The sequence below is a fragment of the Lepus europaeus genome, chromosome 11 (genome assembly GCF_033115175.1).
Source record: "Lepus europaeus isolate LE1 chromosome 11, mLepTim1.pri, whole genome shotgun sequence".
In the NCBI taxonomy this organism is placed as follows: Eukaryota; Metazoa; Chordata; class Mammalia; order Lagomorpha; family Leporidae; genus Lepus; species Lepus europaeus.
Window position 1 is genome coordinate 86,601,936 of NC_084837.1, and position 24,821 is coordinate 86,626,756.

Below are 24,821 nucleotides of genomic sequence, written 5' to 3' on the forward strand. Positions count from 1 at the left end.
GCTCCGCCTGGCCTCCGCCGTCCAGTCCCCAAACACACGCCCGGCCCTGCCCCGGCCAGGCCCCGCCCCGCCCCATCGGGAGCTCCGGCCCCGCCCCGGCCCCGCCCCCGCCCGTGTCCTCAGCTCTAGCCCCTGCAAGGCCCCGCCCCGGCCTCCAGTCCCTCAGCCCCGCCCTCCTAGGCCCCGCCCCCAGATCAGGCCACGCCCAGCCCCCTTCCTCAGCTCCGGCCACGCCCCAGCCCCCGTCCTCCCGCCCAGCCCGGCCAGGCCCCGCCCCCACCCTGCCCCGCCCCGCCGACTCCCGCCCCGGCGCGGGCCTCCCAGCCCAGCTATTGCCCTCCCCAGGCTCCGCCCCGGCCCCCCGGAAGCCTCTCCCCGCCCCCGGCCCCGCCCTCCCGAAGTTTCTTGGGCCCCGGGCGGCCGGCGGGACAGATCGCAGGGAGCCGCCGCCCGGCGGGGCGTGGAGAGAAGTGGCAGAGCCCTCGGGACGCCGGGAGCGAGCGGCGGAGCTGCCGAACTCCGCGGACTCTCCATGGAGGAGGAGGTGAGGGCCGGGCGGGGGCTGGGTTGGGTCCCGGGAAGGCCCTCGCTCCTGCCCGCCCCACTTCGACCGGTCTCGAGACCCCGCGCTCCCGCCCCGGGCAGATGGGGCAGGGGCGGGGTAGGGATCCCAAGCCTGCCTCCTCCGTTATGTCTTCGGTTCTTCTCACCGGCTGCGGGGCGTCGGGGTTGGCATTGTCCCCATTGGATTGACGGGGAGACTGAGGCTTCGGCGACTTTGATGAGTTGCTGGAAGTGGTCTCTGGTTACCGCTGACTCCCGGCGCAGACCCGGTCGGGTCCTGAGAGGCAGAGCTGCGGAGTGTGTGTCTGTGTGTTTTGGGAGGGTTCTGTCGCTTCGGGGGCCCGTATCTCAAGGAATCTGAGGCGCAGACAGTGCGTGATGACAAGAGTTCTGAGGAACCCTGTGACACCCCCTTTCGACCTACCCTGTTCCCTGCACCACATCCTTGGGGGACCACAGAGGCTGGGCCAGCTCCTGCCTTCCCCGTGCCTGGAAGGGCTGACCTCCCCGGGGGGAACAGAGGGCTGGACCAGCAGTCCCCTTGAGCATCCCCGTATCCCCTCTGGACACTGCAGGTCTGGGCTGGAGTCAGGCACCCTGGGACCCCTGCCCTTTGCTTACACCCCCAGCAGCTGCACCCTCCCAGTGTCCCGCACACAGCAAGCACTTAATGTATGCTGGTGGAATGAATACATTAATTCGGGCCTGGTGGGTGACTTTAACTCTTATCCCTCGCGGGGTCCCAGCTTCTGCCCGTTGTAGCCCCAGGGGAAGGGGCTGGGTCTTTGCCTGTATGTGGTGGGAGGAGGTGAAACTTTCCCCGGGGAGGGGGGAGCATTGGCTGACGGGAGAAGCTGAGGGGGCCAGGCTGCTGGTGTCTGTCTGACCTGCCTCCCTCCTTTCTGGGCCACTGTCCAGGAACAGCCAGGCTGTTTGTCAGGGCTCCCTCCAGGCCTGGCCCCAGGATTCTGTGGGATGGTAGATAAGTCACTTCCCCTCTCGGCCTGCGTTTCCTCTTCTGTAAAACGCAGGGCCTGGCCTCCTCCCCCAGGGCCTGATGATGTGACCATGGCCCCTGCTCACAGAGTGGGTGGGTGTGTGTGGGGGGGGCCCAGTCAGTGTTTTGCTGTGGTTTCTTTCTCACTGTCACGGGTGGGGCTGCTGGCTGCCTCAGGCCCGTGCTATGAGGGCTGGGTTCAGCTCGCTGGCTGGGCCCCTTGCCTGCTCCCAGAGGATGTGGGTCGGAATTACCCCATCTCCTGATCTGCTCTGGCCCCCGATTAAAGGAAGTTCTCGTGGGCTCTGCCCGGCCCCGTATGCCTTCTGACCCTGAGCCCCCAACATTGCCACTTTCTGACGCTCGGATGCCCAAAGCAATTTGGACAATTGGGCCGTCGAAAGTCTTGTCCACCCCGCTACCCTGCAGAGCGCCAGGCTCCCTGTCCTCACCCGCCCTTGGTACCCCCACTCTCCTTTCCCCCCTCCTCCCCGTGGCTTCCCCTTGTTTCTCCAGGCCTCTGTGCATCTTGGTTTCTTAAAACACCTCTTACATCAAAGCCGGCTGCTCTACCCCATGACTCGAGGCCACCCTCATCATCACCTCGATTCCACCTGGCTACCTTGGGCTTCCTGCTCATGGCCTGGCCACCCTGGGGTCAGTGGCCTCCTGTGTGCAGTGGGCTGGTGGTCCCTGTCAGGCTGGGGCTTGGGGAAGAGGTGCTGATCTGCCCATTGTGTCCCCTGGTCTCAGTTTCCCCATCTGTAACGTCAGGGGGTGGGTGGTCAGCAGTGTGATGATGTGTGTGCAAAAGATGTGAGAGCTGCAGCTGTCGGTGGGCTCTCACTGCTGCCCCTGGCAGGGTGGTGGAAGCCCTGGAGCAGGCTGTGCCCCTGCCCGCCTACAGTCGGGCGTCTTCCCGGCTTGGCCTCTGCCGGCTCCTGGCTGTCTGCTGGCCCTTGCCCGTCTAGAGACAGACAGGGAACTGGGCCCGTCTCTTGCCTTTTCTAGGCTGTGTGAAGAGGTTGAGAGCTTGGGTCTTCCGTATCCTTTTGTACTTTTCCTTTTCTGGGCTGTGCAAGTCTTCTCTACTCCTCAGAGCCCTGTCCATCCTGTGGCTGCCTGCAAGGGCTTCCCAGACTAACCCCAAGCCCTGCCCGCGGTGGAGAGCCAGCACCGGGGTTTCTCCGGCTGAGTGCTGTGTCTCTCCCCTCCCAAGCAGGGGACACCCCCACCCCTCCCAGACTGGTGACTTCTTGCTATGGGTCTGGAAGTTCCCCCAAGGCACAGCCTGTGCCCCTGAGCCCCCTGTGCCTGGCGACCCCTCCCAGAGCAGGGACTGGGTGGGTTCTTGGTAGAGCTGCTCACAGCATCCCTGGACTGTTCAAAGGGCAGAGACTGTTATAAGCTGCCGGGGGTGATGGGAAATGGCAACAGGGTTATTTTCTGCTACTCTCTTTCTCTGTCATCACCTGGGCTGTGGCTTTCCATGTGTCCCCTCTGTGTGCAGGGTCCTGGTGACCCAGCTTAAAAAAACAGGAATGACCCAGAGACTGCCCTAAGGCAGGCAAAGGGAGCTAGGCTTTGGCCCAGGGGAGCCCCAGGAGTAGTTCTCAGCAGGCAGGAGAAGGCCTGGGTGGGGGCTGGTGGGAGGGAAGAACTGTGGTCAGCCAGGCACTAACAGGAGAGGCCGAGACACTGGACAAAACCTCCCCTGTGAACCCTGCCAAGGGAAGGGCCCCTTATTAAAACTTGCTGGGGCATGGCCAGGCCCCCTGGTGGGAGGAGGTCTGAGGGGCAGGCAGGGGGGCGGGGTGAGTTTGGAGGCAAGTAGGACCTTGGCCTCCAGCCAGGCCTCTTGTAGGGTAGCTCGGCGTGGTGCACGCCATCTGCAGCCCCTCGCTGTCCCCTCCTCCCTCCCAAAGTGTCATCCTGCCTGGTCCCATCCGTGCTTCAAGGCCCTGGACTTGCTTCCCTAGCTGGTCCAGTCATGGCCTGCACCGGGCTCGGGTGTGCTATACACAGACCAGAGGCAAGACTCTGGCCTTGTCCCTCAGAGCTTCCGCTCCGCAGGCAGGCTGCGAGGCAGGCAGGGGAGGTCACAGGTGCAGGGAGTTCAGAGTGAGTGAAGTCTCATGGTGGGGGGTGGGCCCCCTAGAAAGCAAGAGGGGAGCTCAGGGTTCAGAGGTGGAAGATTTGACAGCCAGGAGCCAGGAGCCAGGTAGCAGGAAGCTGGAGTGGAAATGGATGATCCGGGATTGGAACCAGCAGAAGTGGATATGGGTGTCCCAAGTGGTGGCTTAACCCACCCCCTTGTTTCAGACAGACCAAGTCTGCCCTTCAGCTTGGAGGCCTAGGCGGTGGCCGGCAGCTGCAGCTGCTCACAGGAGGGGTGTGAGCGTGTGAGATGTGGATTGGGGGCTCCCGTTTCCTAGTTCCTTCCTCAAAGCCCTTGGCCTGTGACAGCTGACAAGGGTCCCCATGGGGTCTGGACACCAGGTCTCGGTGCTGATGTGGGGAGGCGGTTTGGGGGTGCGTGATGGGATGGGAGAACCTTCTCTTTCCCTGGACAGAGTGGCTAGCCTCCCTCTTCCTCGTTCCTGGATCTGGGAGGACCACCTGGGACATCCTACGTCCCCCTTTCTCTTGCCATCTACAAGTTAGGGAGAGACCCCACACTTCTGGACATCCAAGGCCATGGGCTGAAGTCCAGCCCAGTTCTCTTACACCCAGTGAATGTTCAAGAAATATCTGTGAAATGAAAATAAAAATGCACCCAGTTGCGTGGTCCCAGCTGCCTCGGGGAGGCGAGCATGGAGAGGGTGGAGGAGAGACAGCCAGAGCACGTCAGAATCTGGAGGGTGCTAGAAGGAAACCACCATCGACTAATTTTATCTGTGTTATAATTTACATAAAACTTAAAAAAGGGTCCCAGTTAAAAGCGACACAAGCCTCCCCAGGGACACCCTGCGGCCCCAGCTGCCTCTCACAGGACAGGCCCAGACAGCGCGGTCTGGGGCTGGGCAGGGAAGCCCCTGCTGGGTCTCACTGTGACCCCTTCCCCTTTTTTGTTTTAAGTATTTTTTAAAAATATTTATTTATTTATTATTTGAAAGGCAGCGTTACAGAGAGAGAGGGTCAGAGGGAGAGAGAAAGATCTTCCATTTACTGGTTTACTCCCCAAATGGCCATAACGGCCAGGGCTGGGCCAGGCCAAAGTTAGGAGCCAAGAGTTTCTTCCATATCTCCCACGCAGGTGCAGGGGCTCAATCACTTGGGCCATCTTCCACTGCTTTCCTAGGCCATCAGCAGGGAGCTGGATCAGAAGTGGAGCAGCTGACACTCAAACTGGGATGCCAGCGCTGCCGATGGCAGCTTAACCCTCGGCGCCATAGCACAGGCCCCTCCTTCCTGGTCTTTGAACTGCACAGCGTGGTGGTGGAGAGTCTGAGCTCTGAGAGTCTGAGCTCTGAAGCTCAACTCCTGCTGACCAGATACAAGCCACTTAACCGCACTAGGTTTCTTCATCTGTGAGATGGAGATATAACCAGAAGAAGCCGTAGAGACGAACTCACCCCATCTGGTAGGCATGGACCTGGAACCCAGCCACCCAAGCGGGTCATGACTGGGGCACAAGATGGCAGTGGCTGGCCCTGTGGCTCCTGGGGGCTAGCCATGTCCAGGAGTCTTATTCCCGTTACTGGCCTGTGCTGGCGAGGTGGGTGCCATTCAGCCTGCCTGGCTCCTCCCAACGTCTTCCCTTCTGGGAAGCCTTCCCAGACTGCCCCAACGTGGCCTGGGTCTCCACTGGCCCCTGTCTGCCCTCTGCCTGTGTGTGTCCTCCATGCCACTGCACACTGGTGGGTGTGTTTACATCTGCATGTCTGTGAGTTTACCACCTGCCTCTCCCCACTCGGGGGCAGGGGCTGCTTTAATTTTGTTTTTCCACGACGTTGCACGTGCTCAGTGCATTTGCTGACCGGCTGAGTGATCCCACAGGGACAGAAGGGTGCGGCAGGAAAAGGTGGGCCTGGAGATCCGCCTTGGATCCTGCCTGTCCCTCCGGCCGTCATCTCTCTGTTCTGAGCTCCACTTCACTGTGGCATGGGGGTGATGATGCTGCCACCTTGGGGGTGATTGTAACAGTTACGTGAGGCTGTGCAGGGGGTGTTTGGCCTAATGGTTGACGCTGGTTAAGACACCCACATTCTGTATCAGAGTACCTCGGGTGGAGTTCTAGCACCAGCTGATTCCAGCTTCCTGCTAATGTGCACCTTGGGAGGCAGTGGTGATCACTCAAGGACTTGGGTCCCTGCCACCCGCGTAGGAGACTCGGGATGGCACTCCTGGCTCTGGCTGGGCTGTTGCAGGCATTTGGGGAGTGAACCAATGGATGGGCGCTCTCTCTGTGTCTCTGTCCATCTGTCTGTGTGTCTCTCTGACTCCTGAATAAATACAGTGTTTAAGAGATGAGGCCGTGCGGAGCATGCCTGCCGTGACTCAGTGCTGTGTTATCACTACGGCTGCTGGTGTTACTGTTATTACTTCTGACTCTGGCTTAGGAGTATCTGCCTCAGGGGTGGTGGGGACACACACGGTGATGTCACTAGGTGCCTGACACAGGGACGCGTGGCCACGTGGTAGCAGCCCTCCTGGCATGTCCCGGTGCTGTCTTCCAGGGCGCCAAGGAAGGAGGCGAGAAGCCTCGGGGCGCGCGGATGGCGGACAAGGCTGGCTGGATCAAGAAGAGCAGCGGGGGCCTCCTGGGCCTCTGGAAAGACCGCTACCTGCTCCTGTGCCAGGCCCAGCTGCTGGTCTACGAGAACGAGGTGAGCTTGGCTCTGAGGCTGCGATGTTGGGGCAGAGGGCGAAGTAAAGGGCGGCTCAGGCCAGCGGGAGGAGCCTGGGCCCTGCCGCACTCTGTACGTCCTGTGCAGCCTGCGTGAGTGCCGGATCTCTGGCTCTCTACAGCCTGGGGACAGTCCCTCTAGGCGCAGAGGCCCGGTTCCTGGATGAGGGGCTCCTTGAGCCAGACATACATCTGGTGTGCGTCTCCTTCACTGTCCACCCGTACTCTGTTAACTTCCTGTCCCAGGGCAAGATGCCACGTTCCAGCACTGAAGCCTGCTCCATCTCGCCGTGGCGTTAGGAACAATAGTTGGTTTGGAAGTCTTACGTACCTCGCTGATGACGCATAGAGCAGGCCACACTGCTGAGGTTCAGGGTGGCCAGTGACTGTCGGGCTTCTCACATCGAGGAGAGGACCAGGTCAAGAGACACCAGCCAGGAAACCCCAAGACTTGTTTTTGGGGCAGATTTTCTTAAAATGTGTGAAATGCTCCCTGCCTTCTACGGAAAGTGCCGGTCTGAGCGTACCTTCCCCCGGCGGTCCGAGTCACTGGTCAGACTGTCCCCTCCCGCCAGACTGTCCTTCCCCCTTTCCTCTGTCCCATCCCATCAAGCTGCCAGTGGCCCCTTGGGTCCCTGTGCCTCTAGCAGTCCTGGTGACTTCCCACGCCTGAGAGGCAGCAGGCTTGGGGTTTGGACAGCCAGGCACACTAAAGCTGTATCCAAGGGAGAGCCAGTAAAATTCCAGGGGAAGGCTTGGGCGGCCTGGTGCCTTTTCCTTGTAGATGCTGTTTGTGTTCTGGGATTGAGGCCTGCGTCACCCTGTGCCATTGGCAAATGAAATTTATGGGGAAGCGCTGGCCTGGGGGCAGGAGGAGGAGCCGGCCTCTCTTCCCCATTCAGCATGCCTCCGGGTATCTTGGCACAGTCCTGACTGTCCCAGGCCAGCAAAGATCAGGCAGCCTGGCAGGATCCGAGCTGCTTTTCAGAAGCACCTTGTCCTGTCCTGCAGGGGTCTGTGGCCAGTGGAGTTGGGGTGTCCGAGAAACAATGGCAGGAGGACCGGGCTCGGGGCTGAGGGTACAGACAGCCCCCAGACGTTCCACACCGCTGTCCTCGCCGATGTAGGATGTACCACAGTTGGGAACGTGGCAGTAGGGGGATATTTTTAAAAATAAAGGGGGTTGTCACAGCTTCTCCCAGTGCCAGCTGCCGCAAGAATTGAGTGACAGGCTGTCAGCTTTCAGCCCGCCAGGCACCGCCAGACGTGTTCTGGACTGCCTCTCCACATCTGGCCACTGCTGGGAAGCAGCAACATGTCCAGATTACGCTTGACGAGGAAAAAAAAAATCACTATGAGAAACCTAAATGCCATTTCAAGAACTTAGCACTCAGGGGCGGGGAGCTTGGCCGGAGTGAGAGTTGAGCAATGCTTGTTAGTGCAATTCGTCTTCCTGATGTGCAGAGCCAGGAGGCGAGAGGGAAGGCTCTGGGCCGTGACGTTCCAAAGATGCTGCCCCTGCCCAGCGCCGGCCTGCTTCTCCTCCTCTGAGCTGCGGGAGCGCCAGCATGATTCAGCGATTCGAGTGCAAGGGGGTGGACCCAGGACGGGCAGCTGTGGGAGCTGGGTGGTGGGGATGGGCAGACTGTGGTCCTGGCCAGAGCAGGGCGCTTGTCCAGGTGGGCCCGTGAGCTGCCTCTGGATGCTCAGGAAGCCTCACTGTGCCAGGCACTCGCTCCAGCAAACCGGTCCTGTGTGTGTCCCTTTTCAGGGCTGCCTTTCGTGGGACCCTGGAGGGGAAACAGAAGGAGAGCCGAGCCCTAAGTTAGGACAGTGCTTCCCCCGCAGGGCTCTGTCCCCTGCACCCAGGTGGGTGCCTGCACATTGCCGGTGCTCACAGATGATTGCCTGTCCCCAGCAGTGAGGGATGGGGGCCCTGAAAGAGCGAGGGTGTCTAGGCTCTGAGATTCATGGGCATGGAATGCAAGGAAGGTTCCCAGAACAGGAGGGTTTTCCTGGTCCTTGTGTTTAATGGGGGAACCCAGAGGGGATTGGAGACTAAGGGTTGGAGAGAGACACATACGAGCAAAAATGTGGAAAGATACCTGATTGAACCTGCTTGGGAAGGAAGAAGCCACCCGACCACCGGCCGCCTCCACCTGGACCCCTCTGCCCGGTGGTCATCCACCTTGGCCATGAAGTCATTTGTCCTGAAGAATCCTGGGGTCTGGGCCTCCCCACTTATAGATCCTGGTGTAATGGGTTTGGGATACTGTCTGGGTCTTGTGGGTTTTTTTTTTTTAACTTTTTTCTTTAAAGATTTATTTATTTATTTGCAAGTCAGAGTTACACAGTGAGAAGAGAGAAAGAAAGAGAGGTCTTCCATCCAATGGTTCACTCCCCAATTGGCTATAAAAGCCGGAGCTGCGCCGATCCGAAGCCAGGAGCCAGGAGCTCCTTCCTGGTCTCCCATGTGGGTGCAGCGGGACTTGGGCCATCTTTTACTGCTTTTTCAGGCCATAGCAGAGAGCTGGATCGGAAGTAGAGCAGCTGGGTCTCAAACCGGCGCCCATATGGGATGCTGGCACTTCAGGCCAGGGTGTTAACCTGCTGCACCACAATGCCAGCCCCATTTTTTTAAAAATTAAAAAAAAATTATTTATTTGGGCCGGCGCCGAATCCTCCGCCTGCAGCACCGGTACCCCGGGTTCTAGTCCCGGTTAGGGCGCCGGATTCTGTCCCGGTTGCTCCTCTTCCAGTCCAACTCTCTGCTGTAGCCTGGGAAGGCAGTGGAAGATGGCCCAAGTGCTTGGGCCCTGCACCCGCATGGGAGACCAAGAGGAAGCACCTGGCTCCTGGCTTTGGATTGGCGCAGCGCGCCGGCTGTAGCGGCCATTTGGGGGGGGGTGTGAACCAATGGAAGGAATACCTTTCTCTCTGTCTCTCTCACTGTCTAACTCTGCCTGTCAAAAAAATTATTTATTTATGGGGCTGGTGCTGTGGTATAGCAGATAAAACTGCCGCCTGCAATTCCAGCATCCCATATGGGCACCGGTTCGAGTTTCGGCTGCTCCACTTCAGGTCCAGCTCTCTGCTTTGGCCTGGGAAAGCAGTAGAAGATGGCCCAAGTCCTTGGGCCCCTGAATCCACATGGGAGACCTGGAAGAAACTCCTGGATCCTGGCTTTGGATCAGCATAGCTCCAGCCATTGTGGCCAACTGGGGAGTGAGCCAGAGGGTGGAAGACCTCTCTCTCTCTCTCTCTCTCTCTGCCTCTCCTCTCTCTGTGTAATTCTGACTTTCAAATAAATAAATATTTTTAAAAATTATTTATTTATTTGAGAGGTAGATACATATTTAAATATTATTTAAATTTAATTTTATTTAAATAATAAACATGTAAAAAAACTACTTATTTATTCTAGAGGTAGAGTTATAGACAGAGAGAAGGAGACAGAGAGAGAGGTCTTTCATCTGGTGGTTCATTCCCCAAATGGCCGCAACAGCTGGAGCTGGGGCAAACCAAAGCCAGGAGCCAGGAGCCTCCTCTGGGTCTTCTACAAGGGTGCAGGGGCCCAAGCTCTTGGCCCATCCTCTGCTGCTTTCCCAGGCAATAACAGAGAGTAGGACTGGAAGTGGAGCAGCTAGGACCTGAACCGGCACCCACATGGGATGCTGGCGTTGCAGGCGGTGGCTTTCTCTGCTACACCACAGCACTGGCCTCAAGAATTTGCAGTTCTAACAGGTTCTCTGGTGGTGGGAATGCTGCTGGCACCAGGCTGGGGGACCACTGCACAGAGTGGATCAGGCAGTGCTCCAGCAGTGATGGGGGAGGGGCATGTGATGGGCTGGGAGGGGCCCCAGCCCAGGGGTCAGAGGATGGGGGTGTGAGCTGGGCCCTGCCTTTGTCTTTAGGGCTGTGCCCCTAGGGCAGATCATGTCACCACAGGCCCCATTCTCTCCAGGCAGAAAATGAGGCAGGTGCTGGGGCTCTAGGCTTCCAGGGTTACTGTGAGAACCAGGGACTCCGGAAGTGTCAGGTTGCTTGCTGTGGGTCACCAGCAAGAGCTTCCCTAACGTGCTGGCCAGTCCCTGGAGCTGTTTCTGCTTCCTTGGACTCCCCAGGATGAGAGGGTGCCAATGCAGGAAGCTATTCAAGCCCGAGCCGGTCTCCCCGGAAGAGGACCCAATGGGCCACCATTGTCCCAGGCGGCTTCTGGAGAGGCTCCTGCTGGCCAGAACGTGGGGAGCAAGCACTCCAGTGTTGGGGGTGGCTGGAAGAGGCTGGGTTCTGTGCTGGCCACTGGATGGGGCAGGAGCCCTTGCCCTTTGCCTTGTATGGCGCCTGTGGCCCGTGGTGAGGGCTACTGTCCCAGGATGCCAAGTAGGAGGAGCCTGCTTAGGATGGCTGTAGTCCCAGCTGCGACCTGTCTGTGGTTCCTCTGGGAAAATCTTTTCTGTATTTTGTGACATCCACACCCCTCTTCCAGGCTACCTCTTCCCCACATCTCTGCTGAGCTGCAGGGCCTGCATAGAGCTCCCACCCCAACCCCCGTCACCCCCTCCTCAGCCTCTCCAGCTTTCCTTTCTCTGGCCTGGGCTCACTGTTCTCCCCGCCCCTGGGCCACGTGCCCCGATTCTCATCCGAAGGTGAGCCTTGCTGGCTTCCCTCCGCCGGCCTGTCCTGGGTTCGGTGCACCTGTGGCCTCTGAGCGCCACCTCTTGTCATTGGATCGGCAGCCTGGGGTCTTCCCTATGACGGAGTGAGGTCCCCACCTCATGGGCTCAGGGTCTTGGGGGGCGGCCTGGCTTGCTGAGGGTCTTGGTGGGTGTGCTTGCGACCAACTGCAGTCCCCTCTGTCTTCTCCCCCAGGACGAGCAGAAGTGCGTGGAGACAGTGGAGCTGGGCAGCTATGAGAAGTGCCAGGACCTTCGCGCCCTCCTCAAGCGGAAACACCGCTTTATCCTGCTGCGATCCCCAGGGAACAAGGTAGGCGGGTGCCCGCCGCTTCCCCGAGCTCTCTGCAGGGGCCGCTGGGGGAGGGGACCCCAGAGAGCTGGGGCTGGCCGCGCCCTGGAAGCTCCGTCGGTTCCCTTTGAGTGTGGCTGAGCTCAAACCTGTGGTTGCCCCAGTCGTGCCTTGCAAGCACCCCAGGAGCTGGTTGCTGGGTGTGCAGCAAGGGTCCCCTCTCCTTTCCCCTTCCAGGCCCTGGGGCCTCCCTCCCGGGCTGGGGCTGTCCTTGGAAAGTAGCTTTTGGGAGGTGGGGCCCTCGGCCCTCCCCACGCTCTGGACGCAGGAGGCTCAGCACTGAGGCCAGCAAGCTGTGGCCGTGGCTTCCATCGCACCGGCCTCGAGGGGAGGATATGGCCTTCCGGGGTGGGCTCAGGGCCAGGAGCGGCGCCCCAGCTCTCCGCACCTTGCATTTGCCTTTCGTGGGTGTAGCGGAGAAACTCTTGATGGAGATTCTTCCTGGGCCCTCCTTTGTGAGCAGGTGCACTGTGCAGTTGGTGGCTCCTCTCTCTGGTGGGGTTCTGGTGGGTGTCGCCACGCGGGGTGCTTTCACAGATGTCAAGAGGGGGTTTGGGTTGGAGGCTGGCGGGTACAGCACCTCTCGCCTCGCCAGCTGTCACCACACCTCGCCCCAAGCGCTGCCTGTCATGTGCAGCCTTGCAGAGCGGGGCTGAGTCACAGAGGCGGGGTGGGGAGGGTGTTGGGGGGTGGGGAGCAGGTCTAGGCTGGGCCTGTCAGAGGCCATTCTGCTCAGCCTCCTGTCGTCCCCGTGGCCTGTGACGTTTTGCTCATGTACCCTCTGTACTGCTCAGCAGTGTGTAGGGACAAGGAGGAACCAAGCCAGCGATGGAGGGGGAGGGGGAGCTGGAGGATGTGCCCAGGGTCGGCAGGTGTTCAGTGTCTTGGGGTTCGTGGGGCTGGGCCTAGGCTTCGCTTGGTATCTGCTGCTGCTGGTTCTTGGAGAGCAGAAAGAGTCACATTTTGGTCTTTCAGGCCTTGGAGCCCCTGTCCTGTCCCAGAGACTCACTACGCCGAGCGCCTGGATGCGTGTTTGGGTGTGAAGGACTACGTCTGTGTGGCTGGCCTTTGTGTGCGCGCCTCCTGTGCAGGTGCAGGCCCGGCTAGGGGTGCGGCTCTTACAGCACCATAGGTGGTGCCTTTTTCCCTAGCTCTGAGAACCAGCGGGTGGTGGGGAGGTGGGTCAGGCCAGCTCAGGGTGGGCCGCCACCTTCCCAGGGGCCTGTTTGTGCAGCTGCATTCCCCCGCCCCCTGCTCTAACTCTGCCAAGAGTCCAGGTTGGCTCTGGGTGATGCTGGGAACAACCAGCAGGGAGATGAAAGTGGTGGGGGCCTCGGGTGGAGCACACACCCTGGCTGCAGCTCCAGGTGCCTGTCTGTGGCCGCCCCAGAAGCTCACACAAGAATACGGAGTCCCAGAGGATAGATGCGGACCCGGCCCGGAGCACCGCGTCCGTCCCCCACCACCTCTCACCGCTGCCTTTCCCAGCGCCCTGGGTGTTCCCCATCCTCAGTGAGGCTGGCTCTGAGGTCACGTGACCCTGACTGTCTGGTCCTAAGGCCGCCTTTTTTTTTTTCCCTTCTAATCAAATAAACAAAGACTCCAGTGTCTCGCACGCCTCCTCCCCCTGCCCCTCCATCCCCACACCCCTGCCCATGAGGTCACAGACAGACGCTGCCAGGAAGCAGGGTGGCCACTGCTGGGCCTCGCTGTCCTGCTGCTCTTGGCCAGCTTGGCCCTTTCCTGTCTCCTTTCTTCCCCTCCCCCCTTTTCCTCTCTGGCGTTTAGTCCTGCTCCCTCTCCCAGGCCTTCTGGGCTCCTTCTGTGGCCTGGCTCCTCGTTCCTCTGGGGCCTGTGCCCCTGGGGCTTCTTGGAAGGGCTCTTGGCAGGGACCTGTGTGGCCTGTGGCCCTCGGGGACACAACTTGTTGGTGTTGCCGCTGTTCTAATCATCCTCACTCAGCCCGGATTCAGGGTGCCCTCGGTGAGAACTGGGTCCCCCGTATCCTTGCATTCTCCCTCTCCCGTGTGTTGGGGCCTCCTTGGGATGATTGCAGGTCTTTCCTGGGAGGGGGCCACACATTCCCAGTGGCCAGCCTCAGGTGGGCTGGGCCAGCGGCGGAGGGACTGGCTCCAGTGGTCCTGTTGTTGTCCCTTTGAGGCCCACAGTGAAGGGAGTAGAACTGGCCACCTGACGGTTCTCAGCCGCTCTCTGAGCTCAGCTGTACACTCCTCAAGCTCTCTGGGGTACCAATTCCTGCGCCCAGGCAGGGCCTCGTCCACCCGGAGCCTGTGAGCAGCAGCAGCAGCAGGGGTCAGAGGAACCGGAGCTGCCGCAGCAGCGTCCACCACAGTCTTTGGTGGCCTTTGCAGCCCCCAGATGTGGCGCGGGCCCTCCTGTGCCCCCAGCAGCCCTGATGGCTGGTCCGAGAGGCAGTTGCCACGGTGCCCTGGGGTTTCGGACTTTACTGCAGATCTGCTGCCAGGATCAAATTTACCCTGGTCATGCAAATGAGCACTCTGCCGTGCCTGGCCTGGGGGAGTGGGTGGGACCCAGGGCCTGTAGGAGGAGGAGGCTGGCAGCCAGGAAGGAGTTATATAATGGGGATGCTAAGGGGGCCGGCGGACCCGGGGTGTTACATAACTGGGAGAGAGAGTGGCGGGAGGAAGGCGCCATCTAACACCAGAGTGGGGGATGGGCAGCCTGGCTACCATCAAGACAGAACTAGGGCATCTTGAGGTCAGAGAGTAGGCAGTGGCCCAAAAATGGGGCGAGGGAGGAACTTGGAGCCAGCTCTTTCATTTATTGGCTCATCCATTCAGTACCTACTACTGAGTACCTACTATGTGCCAGGCCCTGGATGTAACTGTGTTTAACTCCCTTGGCCTTGCTTTGTAGTAGGTGGTGTTGTCCCACTTTACAGAGGCAGGAACTTTTGATTTCTATTCCTGAGCGTTCACTCCACCCAGCTCCACACTCAGCACTTTGGATTTTGGATACCTCATTGTTTTCCCCATTTTTTTTTTTTTTTTTTTTTTAGGATTTATTTTAGGGGCCAGCTCTGTGGCGCAGCGGGTTAAAACCCTAGCCTGAAGAGCCGGTATCCCATATGGGCGCCGTTTCTAGTCCCGGCTGCTCCTCTTCCAATCCAGCTCTCTGCTATAGCTTGGGAAAGCAGAAGATGGCCCAAGTGCTGGGCCCCTGCACCTGGAAGAAGCTCTTGCCTCCTGGCTTCGTATTGGCACAGCTCCGGCCATTGCGGCCATCTGGGGAGTGAGCCAGCGGATGGAAGACCTCTCTCTCTCTGTGTCTACCTCTCTCTGAACTCTAATTAATTTTTTTTAAAAAAATTTTATTTTATTTATTTGAAAGTCAGAGTTACAGAGATAATTGGGAGAGAGACTTCTCTCCAGTTTTTAAAAATCGTGGTTTGGGGCTGGCGCTGCAGCTCAATAGGCTAATCCTCCGCCTTGCAGTGCTGGCACACCGGGTTCTAGTCCCGGTCGGGGCACCAGATTCTGTCCCGGTTGCCCCTCTTCCAGGCCAGCTCTCTAATGTGGCCCGGGAAGGCAGTGGAGGATGGCCCAAGTCCTTGGGCCCTGCACCCGCATGGGAGACCAGGAGAAGCACCTGGCTCCTGGCTTCAGATCAGCGGGGTGCGCCGGCCGCAGCGGCCATTGAAGGGTGAACCAACGGTAAAGGAAGACCTTTCTCTCTGTCTCTCTCTCACTATCCACTCTGCCTGGCAAAAAAAAAAAAAAAAAAAAAAAAATCGTGGTTTGGGGGTGGCTGTTTGGCCAGTGATTAAGACGCAGCGTCCCATATCGGAGTGCCTAGGTTCCGGTCGTGGCTCTTCTGGCTCTGGCTTCCTGCTGCTGTGCACCCTGGGAGGGCACAGGCGATGGCTCAGTGGTTGGGTCCCTGTGATCCATATGGGAAACACACATGGAGTTCCTGGCTCCTGGCTTCATCCTGGCTCAGTCCTGGCTGTTGTAGGATTTTGAGGAGTGAACCAGCGGATGAGAGCTCTCTCTACCTCTCAAATAAATAAGTAGCTGAAACCACAGTCAATGTTCAGAACATGAAAGTCACAGTGGTGATCGGCGGCACGCGTGCCCCTTTGTGATGTGCAGCCGTCACCACCATCCAGCGCCACTCTTTGCAGCTTTTGGAACTGGAACTCTGTCCCCAGGGAACAATAGAGTGCCTTTTCCTCTCCTCCAAGTCCGTGGCAACTGCCATTCTACTTTCAGTCTGTGATTTTGAACTGTTTCAGGTCTCTCGTGTAGGTAGAAACACATAGCCTTTGTCTTTTTTTTTTTTTTTTTTTTTTCATTTATTTGAAAGGCAGAGTTATACAGAAAGGGGAGAGGCAGAGAGAGAGAGAGAGGTCTTCCATCTGTGGGTTCACTCTCCAATTGGCCAAAACGGCCAGAACTGTGCCGATCCAAAGCCAGGTGCTTCCTCCAGGTCTCCCATGAGGATTCAGGGGCCCAAGGACTTGAGCCATCTTCTGCTGCTTTCCCAGGCCATAGCAGAGAGCTGGATGGGAAGTGGAACAGCTGGGACTCGAACTGGTGCCCACATGGGATGCCGGCACTGCAGGCGGTGGCTTTACCCGCTACGCCACAGCGTCAGCCCCATGGCCTTTGTCCTTCTGTGCCTGGCTGATTTCACTGAGCGTGCTGTTCGTCCATGTTGGAACATGTATCAGAATCTCCTAGCTTTTTCAGGCTGAAAACAGCCCATCGCATAGAGAGTCCACCCTGTGCTTCTCCATCCACCCGCTGATGGCCACTTGGGCAGCTTCCGCCACTGAGCTGTTGTGGATAATGTTGCCGTGGACACGATTGTTCCAGTTAGATGCATCATTTTTACAACGATCTTCCTGACTCCATCAGGCAGATTTCAGGGGTATTCTCTTCTACAGATGAGGAGACTGAGGTCAGAGGTCAGAGGGCAGACAGCTGTAAGTGGGTCAAGTTGGAGGCCCCACTGCTCTGCTGTGCAAGTGGCCCCTCACATGCCCAGATCTCCTGAGAGGGGATGGGTGGGTGGGTGGGGTGGGAGTCAGGAGTCGTGGGTTCTGCCTTAGCCCACCTTGATCTCCCATGAGCTGAGCCTCAGCTCCTTCATCTACGGGACGTGGGGTGGGCTGGAAGTCACCAGCTGGTCCCAGTGCCCTTCTCTCTGCAGTCTGTGTTTCGAGGCTGGGAAGGAGGCCCTGGGACTTCGGGTATCCAGGTGTATTTTATCAGCTGGCGCCAGGGCTGAGCGTGGCCTGGTCCCTGTGGACCTTCCCAGTTGACACCCCCGGTACCTGTGACCTCTGTCATTAAACTCAGCCTTGTGTGGAGGTCGACTGGGCTTCTCTTGCTCTGCAGGCTTCAGACATCCGGCCTGGGTGGGGGTGGCCCCTGGAGCGGGGCTGGAGTGGGCTCTTCCACAGGGCAGCCCGAGTCCGCTCGGAGCCTGTGGGAGCTGCGGCTTGGGAGGCCTCTGTGCCGGCTCCTCAAGTCCTGGTGTCAGACCTGTCAGGGAGTCATTCTGGTTTGACTTCGGGATCTGGGGGTGGAAGCTTCGTAGACCCCACATGCCAGTCCTGTTAAACATCTGCTGTGCACCCCACCTGGCTGTCCCGCAGGTCAGCGACATCAAATTCCAGGCACCCAGCGGGGAGGAGAAGGAGTCCTGGATCAGAGCCCTCAACGAAGGCATCAACCGGGGCAAGAACAAGGCTTTTGACGAGGTGCGATGCAGCAGCTGTGCACGGCTGCAGGGCCGCGTGCGTTGTCACTGCTGGGGTGTCTGACGCTGTTACCCCCCCTTAGCCCTCACAGCGGCCCCTCAGAGTAGGTGGTGGTGTCCCATTTTACGGATGAAACCGGCCTAAGGAAGTTAAGTCACTTGTTCTAAGTTAGAAAGCAGGTTAAGTGCTCGGGTAGAATTGAGCCGGTTACAGGCACGCATCCAGCTGGAGACGGCAGGCAGCCCCGGCTGGGGAGGCTGGGGTGGGCTGGGGGTGTTCCCGGAGCCTGAGCCCTCCCTCTTCAGTTTACCTGCTGGGCCGGATGAGCCCTGGGCCTCCTCCTATCTGCCTGCAGTGAGGACCCAGCCCTGCGACCTCCACCCCCTGGGCTGTGCTGGCGGCTGTGGTGATCGTGGCCAGGATTAGGCTCAGGTCAGACAGGTGTCCCATGGGACCAGGATCTTCTAGGGAGGGTTTGTCCCAGACGCCTTACAGCCTTAGCTATATGGGCTCCAGCAGACCTGGGGGCAGCCTAGATGGGTGCTCTGGGTTGCAGATGGCTGAGACCTGCGGGCAGCCAGTGTGCTCCCACAAGTCTCCTTCAGGCACCCAGGGCCCCTGACTTCTGGCTCTGTGTTGTGTGCTGTGTGGCACGCCCGGCCCTTCAGTGGCGGAAGGCACAAGCGTGGGGTTCACACCTCCACCGAGGCACAGATGGTGTCGCCCCCACTCCCTGTCATGGCAGCAGCCCTCTGTGGTGTTCAGTGGCTGCGCTGCCCATGGGAGTTTCACTATGGGGCTTCCCAGCTACTCCTGAGCCCCTTTACCTTACCCAAAGGCCTGGGCCCGAGGGGGCAGAGGCCAGCTTCCTCTCGGGCTAGCCCCAGAGGGCATAGGAGAGTGGCCGGGGCGGGGGCCTCCCGGTACCAGAAGTGGATCATGGCTTCTTGTCCCACAGTCAAGCCCCGAAGCAGTCCCAGGACTGCCCAGATGTCCACAGGGCACGACATTTAGCAGGGAGACTGAAGTGACCAGGGCGGCTGCAGACAGAGACCCAGAGCGGCACGGGGAGAGGCTGGGAGGTTTCATCAGCAGGGTGGTGATCCCACCTCTGTGTTAGCTCCATGTCGGGGTATTTCCTGCTCTCCCTAAGCCTGGGGGGCTGACCTGATGCCCCCTCCTTCTAGGTAAAAATAGACAAGAGCTGTGCCCTGGAACATGTGACGCGTGACCGGGTCCGGGGAGGCCAGAAGCGCCGGCCACCGACCAGAGTCCACTTGAAGGAGGTGAGGCCTTGTTCCAGCTTGGGTGGGGGGAGGTCAGCTCAGCCTGGGACCCCAGCTCTGTAGGGTGGCAGCCAGGCTCGCCCCACCCCCACCCCCTTTTCCTGAGGCCATCTGGAGATAGGGCTTTCTGAATGGTAGGTAGGAAGTGTGATGGAGACACCTGTGCCCTTCAAGGGTACCTCGAGAAGTCCATGGAAAATGCAATTAAAAGCTGAGCTCATTTTGGTGCAATTTTTTTAAAATACATGCACAGTTTTCGCATAGTAGGCATTTCTGACATTTTGAAGTGCCCTGTATAGGTGCAGGTTTCAGGGTGCCTGAGCCCACGGCCATTTCCCTTGTTGAGTGCACACCCTGACCTTGGCCGGAGTTGGTGCCGGAGAGAAGAAGGCCCGTGAGGCTGCTCACTGCCCCTCGGAACTCAGCTTCCAGCTGGCAAAGAGCTCTGTGCACAGACTACCCCACGCCTGGCCGGGTTGGGTCTTCTTCAGAAGAGGACCCAGGGAGGCCAGTGCAGGAGGGACCCAGAGTCACTGGCATCTGAGCTGACGCTGCAGGGCGGGGAGGGTCTCAGCTGGTAGACTTGCAGTGAGGGGACTCCCAGGCGCGGTGATGGGCGCTGAGGCGTGAGGCAGGACAGCTCAAGGAGTGCCATGTGCCTCTGTTACCTGGCAGATTTCTTGGGAAGGGCTGGGTGCAGGGGAGGTAATCCTGGAGGCCTTCCCCACAGGGATCGGGGATGGGGGGGCAGGTGCCTTCCAGGGGGCAGTTTGAGGCCCTGGCCGGGGCTGGGGGATTGAGGGTGGAAAGCTCCAGAGGGGGATGTGAAGAGAGGGACCCCTGGGAGAAACAGCGGGAAGCAGGAGCCACCAGGCTTGTGGTTGAGTGTGGGTTCCCCATGCCTGGGGACTGGGCGGAGGGAGGCTGTGGGCAGGAGGCCGTGGGCAGAGGGAGGCCATAGGCAGAGGGAATTTGGGAGACCGGGTGGGGCAAGGGGAGTGGTCAGGAGAGGCAGAGGAGAGATTCTGGGGGCCAGGAAAGGGCCTCAGAAGTGGGGGGCTGCAGGAGCAGCCAGCAGGGAGCCCCGCACCAGGAAGCCAAGGAGGGAGGGGCACTTCCGAGAGAGATGGGCAAGGACCTGGGGGCCATCGGCCACCAGGTGACCACAAGGTCCCAGGGCAGGACTGTGGAAAAGGCAGCTGACGTGTGCAGCGTATTTTCTGAGAGATGGAGTCAGCTTAAGGCTGTCAGGGGGTGCATAGCTGGGGGTGCCCTGGGGCAAGGACCCAAGGAGAGTGGAGGGAGTGTTTTTGAGGTGAGGCAGCCTGCTCCTGCCTTGTCAGCTGAGGGCAAGGAGCCTGCAGAGGGGGTGACGGAGGGAGCCAGAGAGGAAAGGAGGCGTGGCTGCCTGATGGGGGTGGGGAGGCAGCAGTGTGTGCTTCTGAGTGTGAGTGCATGGACACGTGTGTGTATGCACGTGCGTGTACGTATGAATTTGTGAGTGTGTGTGAACTGGTGTGTTTATGTAAATGTGTGTGAAGAGTGAGTGAGCATGCACGTGTATGAATGTGTGTTTCTGTATGAGTATGTGTTTGTGAGCATGTGTGAGATGTGTGTATTCGTACGAGTGTGTGTATATGTGTTTTTGAGTGTGCACATGTATGAGTATGTGAGCATGTGTGAAATGAGTGTGTATTTGTGAGTGTGTGTGTGTGTGTATGTGGGCATGCACATGTATAGTGTGTTTCTGTGTGATGAGAATGTGTGTGTATGACTGTGCATGAGATGAGTGTGTGTTTGTATGAGTGGGTGTGTGTGTGTGTGTTGGGGGTATCTCGTGGTGGTCCCCAGTGCCTGAGAGCATGTGTGGGCCAGATCACATGGTGCTGCGAAGGGGAGCGAGGGTCCCCCTGGGGACCCCTGCCATCTCAGGGACCATGCGAGAGGCCGCCTGCCCAGCTCTGCTCCGGTGTCTCTGAGGTCCCCGCAACCACAGGATTGGCTGCCCAGAGCCGGGAGGGGGGACAGTTAGTTGCCCTCCTGGTGCCGTGTTCTCCTCTGGCAGGTGGCTGTGGTCGGGGAGTGGGCACAGGCCTCCAGCAGCTGGACTGGCAGATGGGACAGGTCTCCAGGAAGGCCTAGTGGAAATGAGTGGGCGTGAGGTGACTCAGGGGACCTGTATTTGAGTCCTGGTCCTGTCAGGAGCTGGCTGTGAGGGCCCCAGGCGTGGTGGCGGGCAGAGTGACTGCGGAGAAGGGATCTTTCTGAGAATTGCGCAGCCGGGCTGCCTGGGGCCATGTCCCTTGCCTTTGAGAGGAGCGGACTCACGCTGGCTGACAGACACCAGGCCTGGCCTCCAAGAGGATACCCTGGCTCCGGCTTCCTGCCCAGTGCTCCCGAAACAGGGAATTTGAGGGAGAGGAAAGGATTCAATCAGGAAATTACTTTAGCTTCTAATCAAGGAGGCTTAGAAGCCTGGGCAGAGGGCACGGGGTGGGCGGGGCCTAGATGAGAGGGCGCGGGAACCACTGTCCCTCAGGGGGGATGATGCCCACACACTGTCCCCACCCTCAGGTGGCCAGCGCAGCCTCGGATGGGCTTTTGCGCCTGGACCTCGATGTTCCGGACAGCGGGCCTCCAGGGTTTGCCTCTAGCAATGATGTCAGCGAGAGCCAGCCCCGGGACACAGCGCGGCCCCTCATGCCTCCCACACCTCCCACCAAGCCTTCCCCAGCACCTGAGCCCAGCAGCCTCAGGGAGCCGGTCGAGACGCCTGTGGCGGAGAGGGCCCCAAGCCCTGATCCAGCAAGCGCTGAGGCCCAGCCTGAGAGCCAGGAGGACTCGGAGACCCCAGAAGTGGGGGATGGTGGCCCCAAGCAGCTGCCCAGCAGCGTCCTGCCTGACAAACTGACTGTGAGCTGGGAGAACCCCAGCCCGGAGCAGCCACCCGCCCCAGAGAGTGCAGAACCGGCTCGGGTGCCCTGCTCGGAGACCTCGGAGGCTGCCCCCAGGGAGCGGGGGGAGCCCCCGGCGCCCCCACCCAAGATCCTGTCGGAGAAACTGAAAGCCTGCATGAGTAGGTCCCCAGCTTCCAGTCCAGCCCACGGTCCTGGAGCCCCTGAGGCCCCTGCCCCAGGCCCGGAGCAGGTCTCTGTGAACGGTGTGGATGACGGTCCTGAGCCCACCAAGCCATCCCAGGTCCCGGGCACCCCTGGGACTCCCCGAAAGGATGTGCCAGTGTCCACAGCACCACACCCCTGGGACCTGCCGCCTCAGTCCCACCCCCGCTGCTCATCTCTTGGGGACCTGCTGGGGGACGGCCCCCGGCGTCCACGGCAGCCCCGGGAACGGCTGTATCGGGCCCAGCTGGAGGTGAAGGTGGCTTCCGAGGAGACCGAGAAACTGCTGACCAAGATGCTGAGCAGCGAGCCAGCCCCTGCGAGCGCCGAGACTCTGCTCAGCCAGGCTGTGGAGCAGCTGAGGCAGGCCACCCAGGTCCTGCAGGAAATGCGAGATTTGGGAGAGCTGGACCAGGAGGCCCCGGGGCTGAGGGAGAAGCGGAAGGAGCTGGTGACCCTGTACAGGAGAAGTGCGCCCTAGGGCCTGCCGACCGCCCCACGCATCACAGCCCAGCCCCGCCGAGAATGTGCTACTGCTCAGGCTGCCGAGGGGCCGCTGGGCAGGTCCGAGGAGACTCCTGGTGTCCCACCTGCCCTGGCCAGTGTGCCAGCCACCACCCGGGGCCACCTCCTGGCCACCTGGCCTGGCCTCCAGCCTCTGGGGTTTGGGCTTGGCTGGGAACACACCTCAGGCCCTGCAGGGTTGTTACAGACTGGGGTTCCTGGGAGTGACGTCATCTCTGTCCCCAGCCCCAGAAGTTTACATTCCTTGAAGCCTGTCCTGAGACGCTGCAGAGGCCTTGGGGCCAGGCTGCGGGTTCATCCTTCAGCTGGGTGAAACCTGGGAGCTGGCGGGCTTGTCCCGCGGCAGGTGCGCGGCCCCTCTCTGGGTTCGCGTTCTCTGGAAAGCGAGGGCATTACCTGCAGCCTCTCCCACTCTGCGGAGCGTGACTGCGGGGCAGTCTGGGGGGTGCCAGGGTGGAAGGGGAGCTCAGAAACTTCCCTTAGTCTCGTCTCTGCCTTGGGCCCAGCTTGTGCAAGCCTTGCACACTCCTGGAAGTGAGCCCCACAGAGGCCATGAGAAATCAGGCCTCAGAAGTGATGTTACCGTAGCTGGGATTTGTCTGGGTCTCTGTGGCTTTTCCTGAGCCCAAACAGGTTCAGGATCCCGGTCATTTCTCCCAGTGACGATGGGAGCGTGTGGGAGTCTGAAGCCGCTTCCCACTCCCCCATCCCACGCCACATGGGCTGCACCGTTTTAACTCCCTGGCAAGAGCATTTTCTCCTCCCCTTCCTTGGTCCATCTCGGCACCCTGCCCCTGCCTCCGTGGCCCCGACTGCAGGAGCACATGTGGCCTCCATCCTGCTGCTGCAGCTGGACTGAGGGCAGAGCTCGCAGGTGCAGAGGCCCTGCAGGTCGGAGGGTTGGGTCTGGCTTCCCAGGCCTCACCGTCCCCCCTCCCCGGGATGCGGGGCTGGGGTGGGGGTGGGAGCAGCTTCCGGCAGGAGATTCCTGCTTGTGCACTTTTGTTTACGGAAAGGGAAGGGAGGGTGGCAGCAGCATGCCCTGGCCTTTCTGCCCCCTGCCGCCCGCCCTCCGCGGGCCACCAGCCGTGCCCACTGACGCTGACCAGTGCAGTCGACACCCTCGTTACTGTCCTGTCACTTCGTTCTTGAGGGTGGTGGGCAGAGGTGCAGGGTCCACTCTGTGGTCTGCCCTGGGCAAGGCAGGGGCGAGCAGCAGTGCTGCAGCTCCGGAGCCCCCGCTGGCCTCTCCGAACCACACTCCCTGGACCCGTTGGGCTCCCACGCCACTGTCTGCCTCTCTCTCCACCTGTCTCCAGCGCAGGGGCAACAGTGTCATCAGGTGCCTGCAGTCACGTGTCCCTGCCACCTTCCCCTGGGGAGCAGCCTTCCCTCCCCAGCCGCCGGGCTGGCTGGGGCTTTAGCCAACACACCTGCTTCCAGGATGTGGAGGCTGAGTCTCCTACTGTGTCAGGTGACCAGTGGGCCGTGCCACCAGTTCCCATGGCTGGGCAGCCTGGGCCCCGGGGACGTGCCAGTTCTAGTGAGGGGGCAGAGGGGCGGGAGTCCGCAGGGGCTGCTGTGTTGTCCTGGGGCAGGATGGCATCCAGGGTCGTCCGCCTCTGAAGTCTTTCTCGAAGTTTGGCAATAAATCCCTTTTTATGGAACTTCTCTGCCCCTAGCCTGTCTGTGGGTGCGGGGGTCAGCTCCAGGGCTGGCCTCCGGGAAGCAGGGGGCAGGTGGGAGTTGGTCATTGGCGTCATCAGTGCCAAATTTGGCTCTCGGGCCCTCTTTCCAGGGGCTGGGCTGGGGGCCCTGTCGGTCCCAGTGCTCCATCCTGGCTGAACATTTCACAGCCCCGCTCCCACTTCTTGTTTCCATAGGCTGGGGGCCAGGGTCATAAAGAACAATGCTTTCAACAGTTTCTATAAACTTTGTATTTGCAAACTGAGAGTGAAATCGCAAGAATCAAAATAGTACAAAGGAACACAGTACACGCAGCTTGCTCTATTGTTTTCTCTGCAGAGCGTTTCCTGTTCTTCATGTATGCACATAATTTTTTTCTGAATCATTGGAAAGTTAGTTATCATGGTCTTTATCCCTAAATACTTCAGTGTGCGTTTCCTAAAAATAAGCCTGTTGTGTCATGTGACCACGGTACCGTTACCAACATCACTGTATTTCGCACCGATACAGTAGTTTGTTGTTTATATTCCTGTGTGGCCTTCGACCCAGTAGCATCCTTTATCATATTCTAACCCTCCTCCACCCCCGCTACAGGAACACAACTGTCATCTCACTGCCACAGTCTCTCTTTCATGACACTGACATTTTTTAAAAAATTATTTATTTTCGTTTTATTTGAAATACAGAGAGAGAGAGAGAGAGCATGCCCCCATCTGAGAATCGTTTCCCTAATGCGCATAGCAGCCAGGGCTGGGCTGGGCCTAGAACCTCGAAGTCAATCCAGGTCTCCCACGTGAGTGGGAGGAACCCAGGTGCTGGAGCCCATCCCCTGCTGCCTCTCAGGGTGCTCATTAGCTGGGAGCTGAGGAACTGGGACTCAAACCAGGCAAACGCCCACCCTGATGTTTTTGAAGAACACAGTGCTGCCTGGCCTGCTGGGCAGTCCCCTCCCCTCACTGATAGATGGGTCCTCATCTGAAGTTTGTCTGAGGTCTCCTTGCGATTCGGTTGAGGGTCT

At 59.6% G+C, this 24,821-nt stretch overlaps 1 protein-coding gene across 1 annotated transcript; it reads left to right on the forward strand.

Moving 5' to 3' along the window:
• Positions 1-431: 431 nt before the first annotated feature.
• On the forward strand, positions 432-23,784 carry PLEKHO2 (pleckstrin homology domain containing O2). Its single transcript, XM_062206127.1, has 6 exons — positions 432-544; positions 6,241-6,390; positions 11,283-11,399; positions 17,083-17,187; positions 18,375-18,473; positions 21,048-23,784. Exons 1-6 carry the CDS (start codon positions 533-535, stop codon positions 22,071-22,073), a joined length of 1,509 nt encoding a protein of 502 aa, XP_062062111.1. The 5' UTR covers positions 432-532; the 3' UTR covers positions 22,074-23,784.
• Positions 23,785-24,821: the final 1,037 nt, after the last annotated feature.

Excerpts from the sequence above, each read along its gene's own strand:
- PLEKHO2 (XM_062206127.1), top strand. Across the intron at positions 6,391-11,282 it reads TGCTGGTCTACGAGAACGAG|GACGAGCAGAAGTGCGTGGA; the intron begins GTGAGCTTGGCT and ends CTTCTCCCCCAG. Across the intron at positions 18,474-21,047 it reads CCAGAGTCCACTTGAAGGAG|GTGGCCAGCGCAGCCTCGGA; the intron begins GTGAGGCCTTGT and ends CCCCACCCTCAG.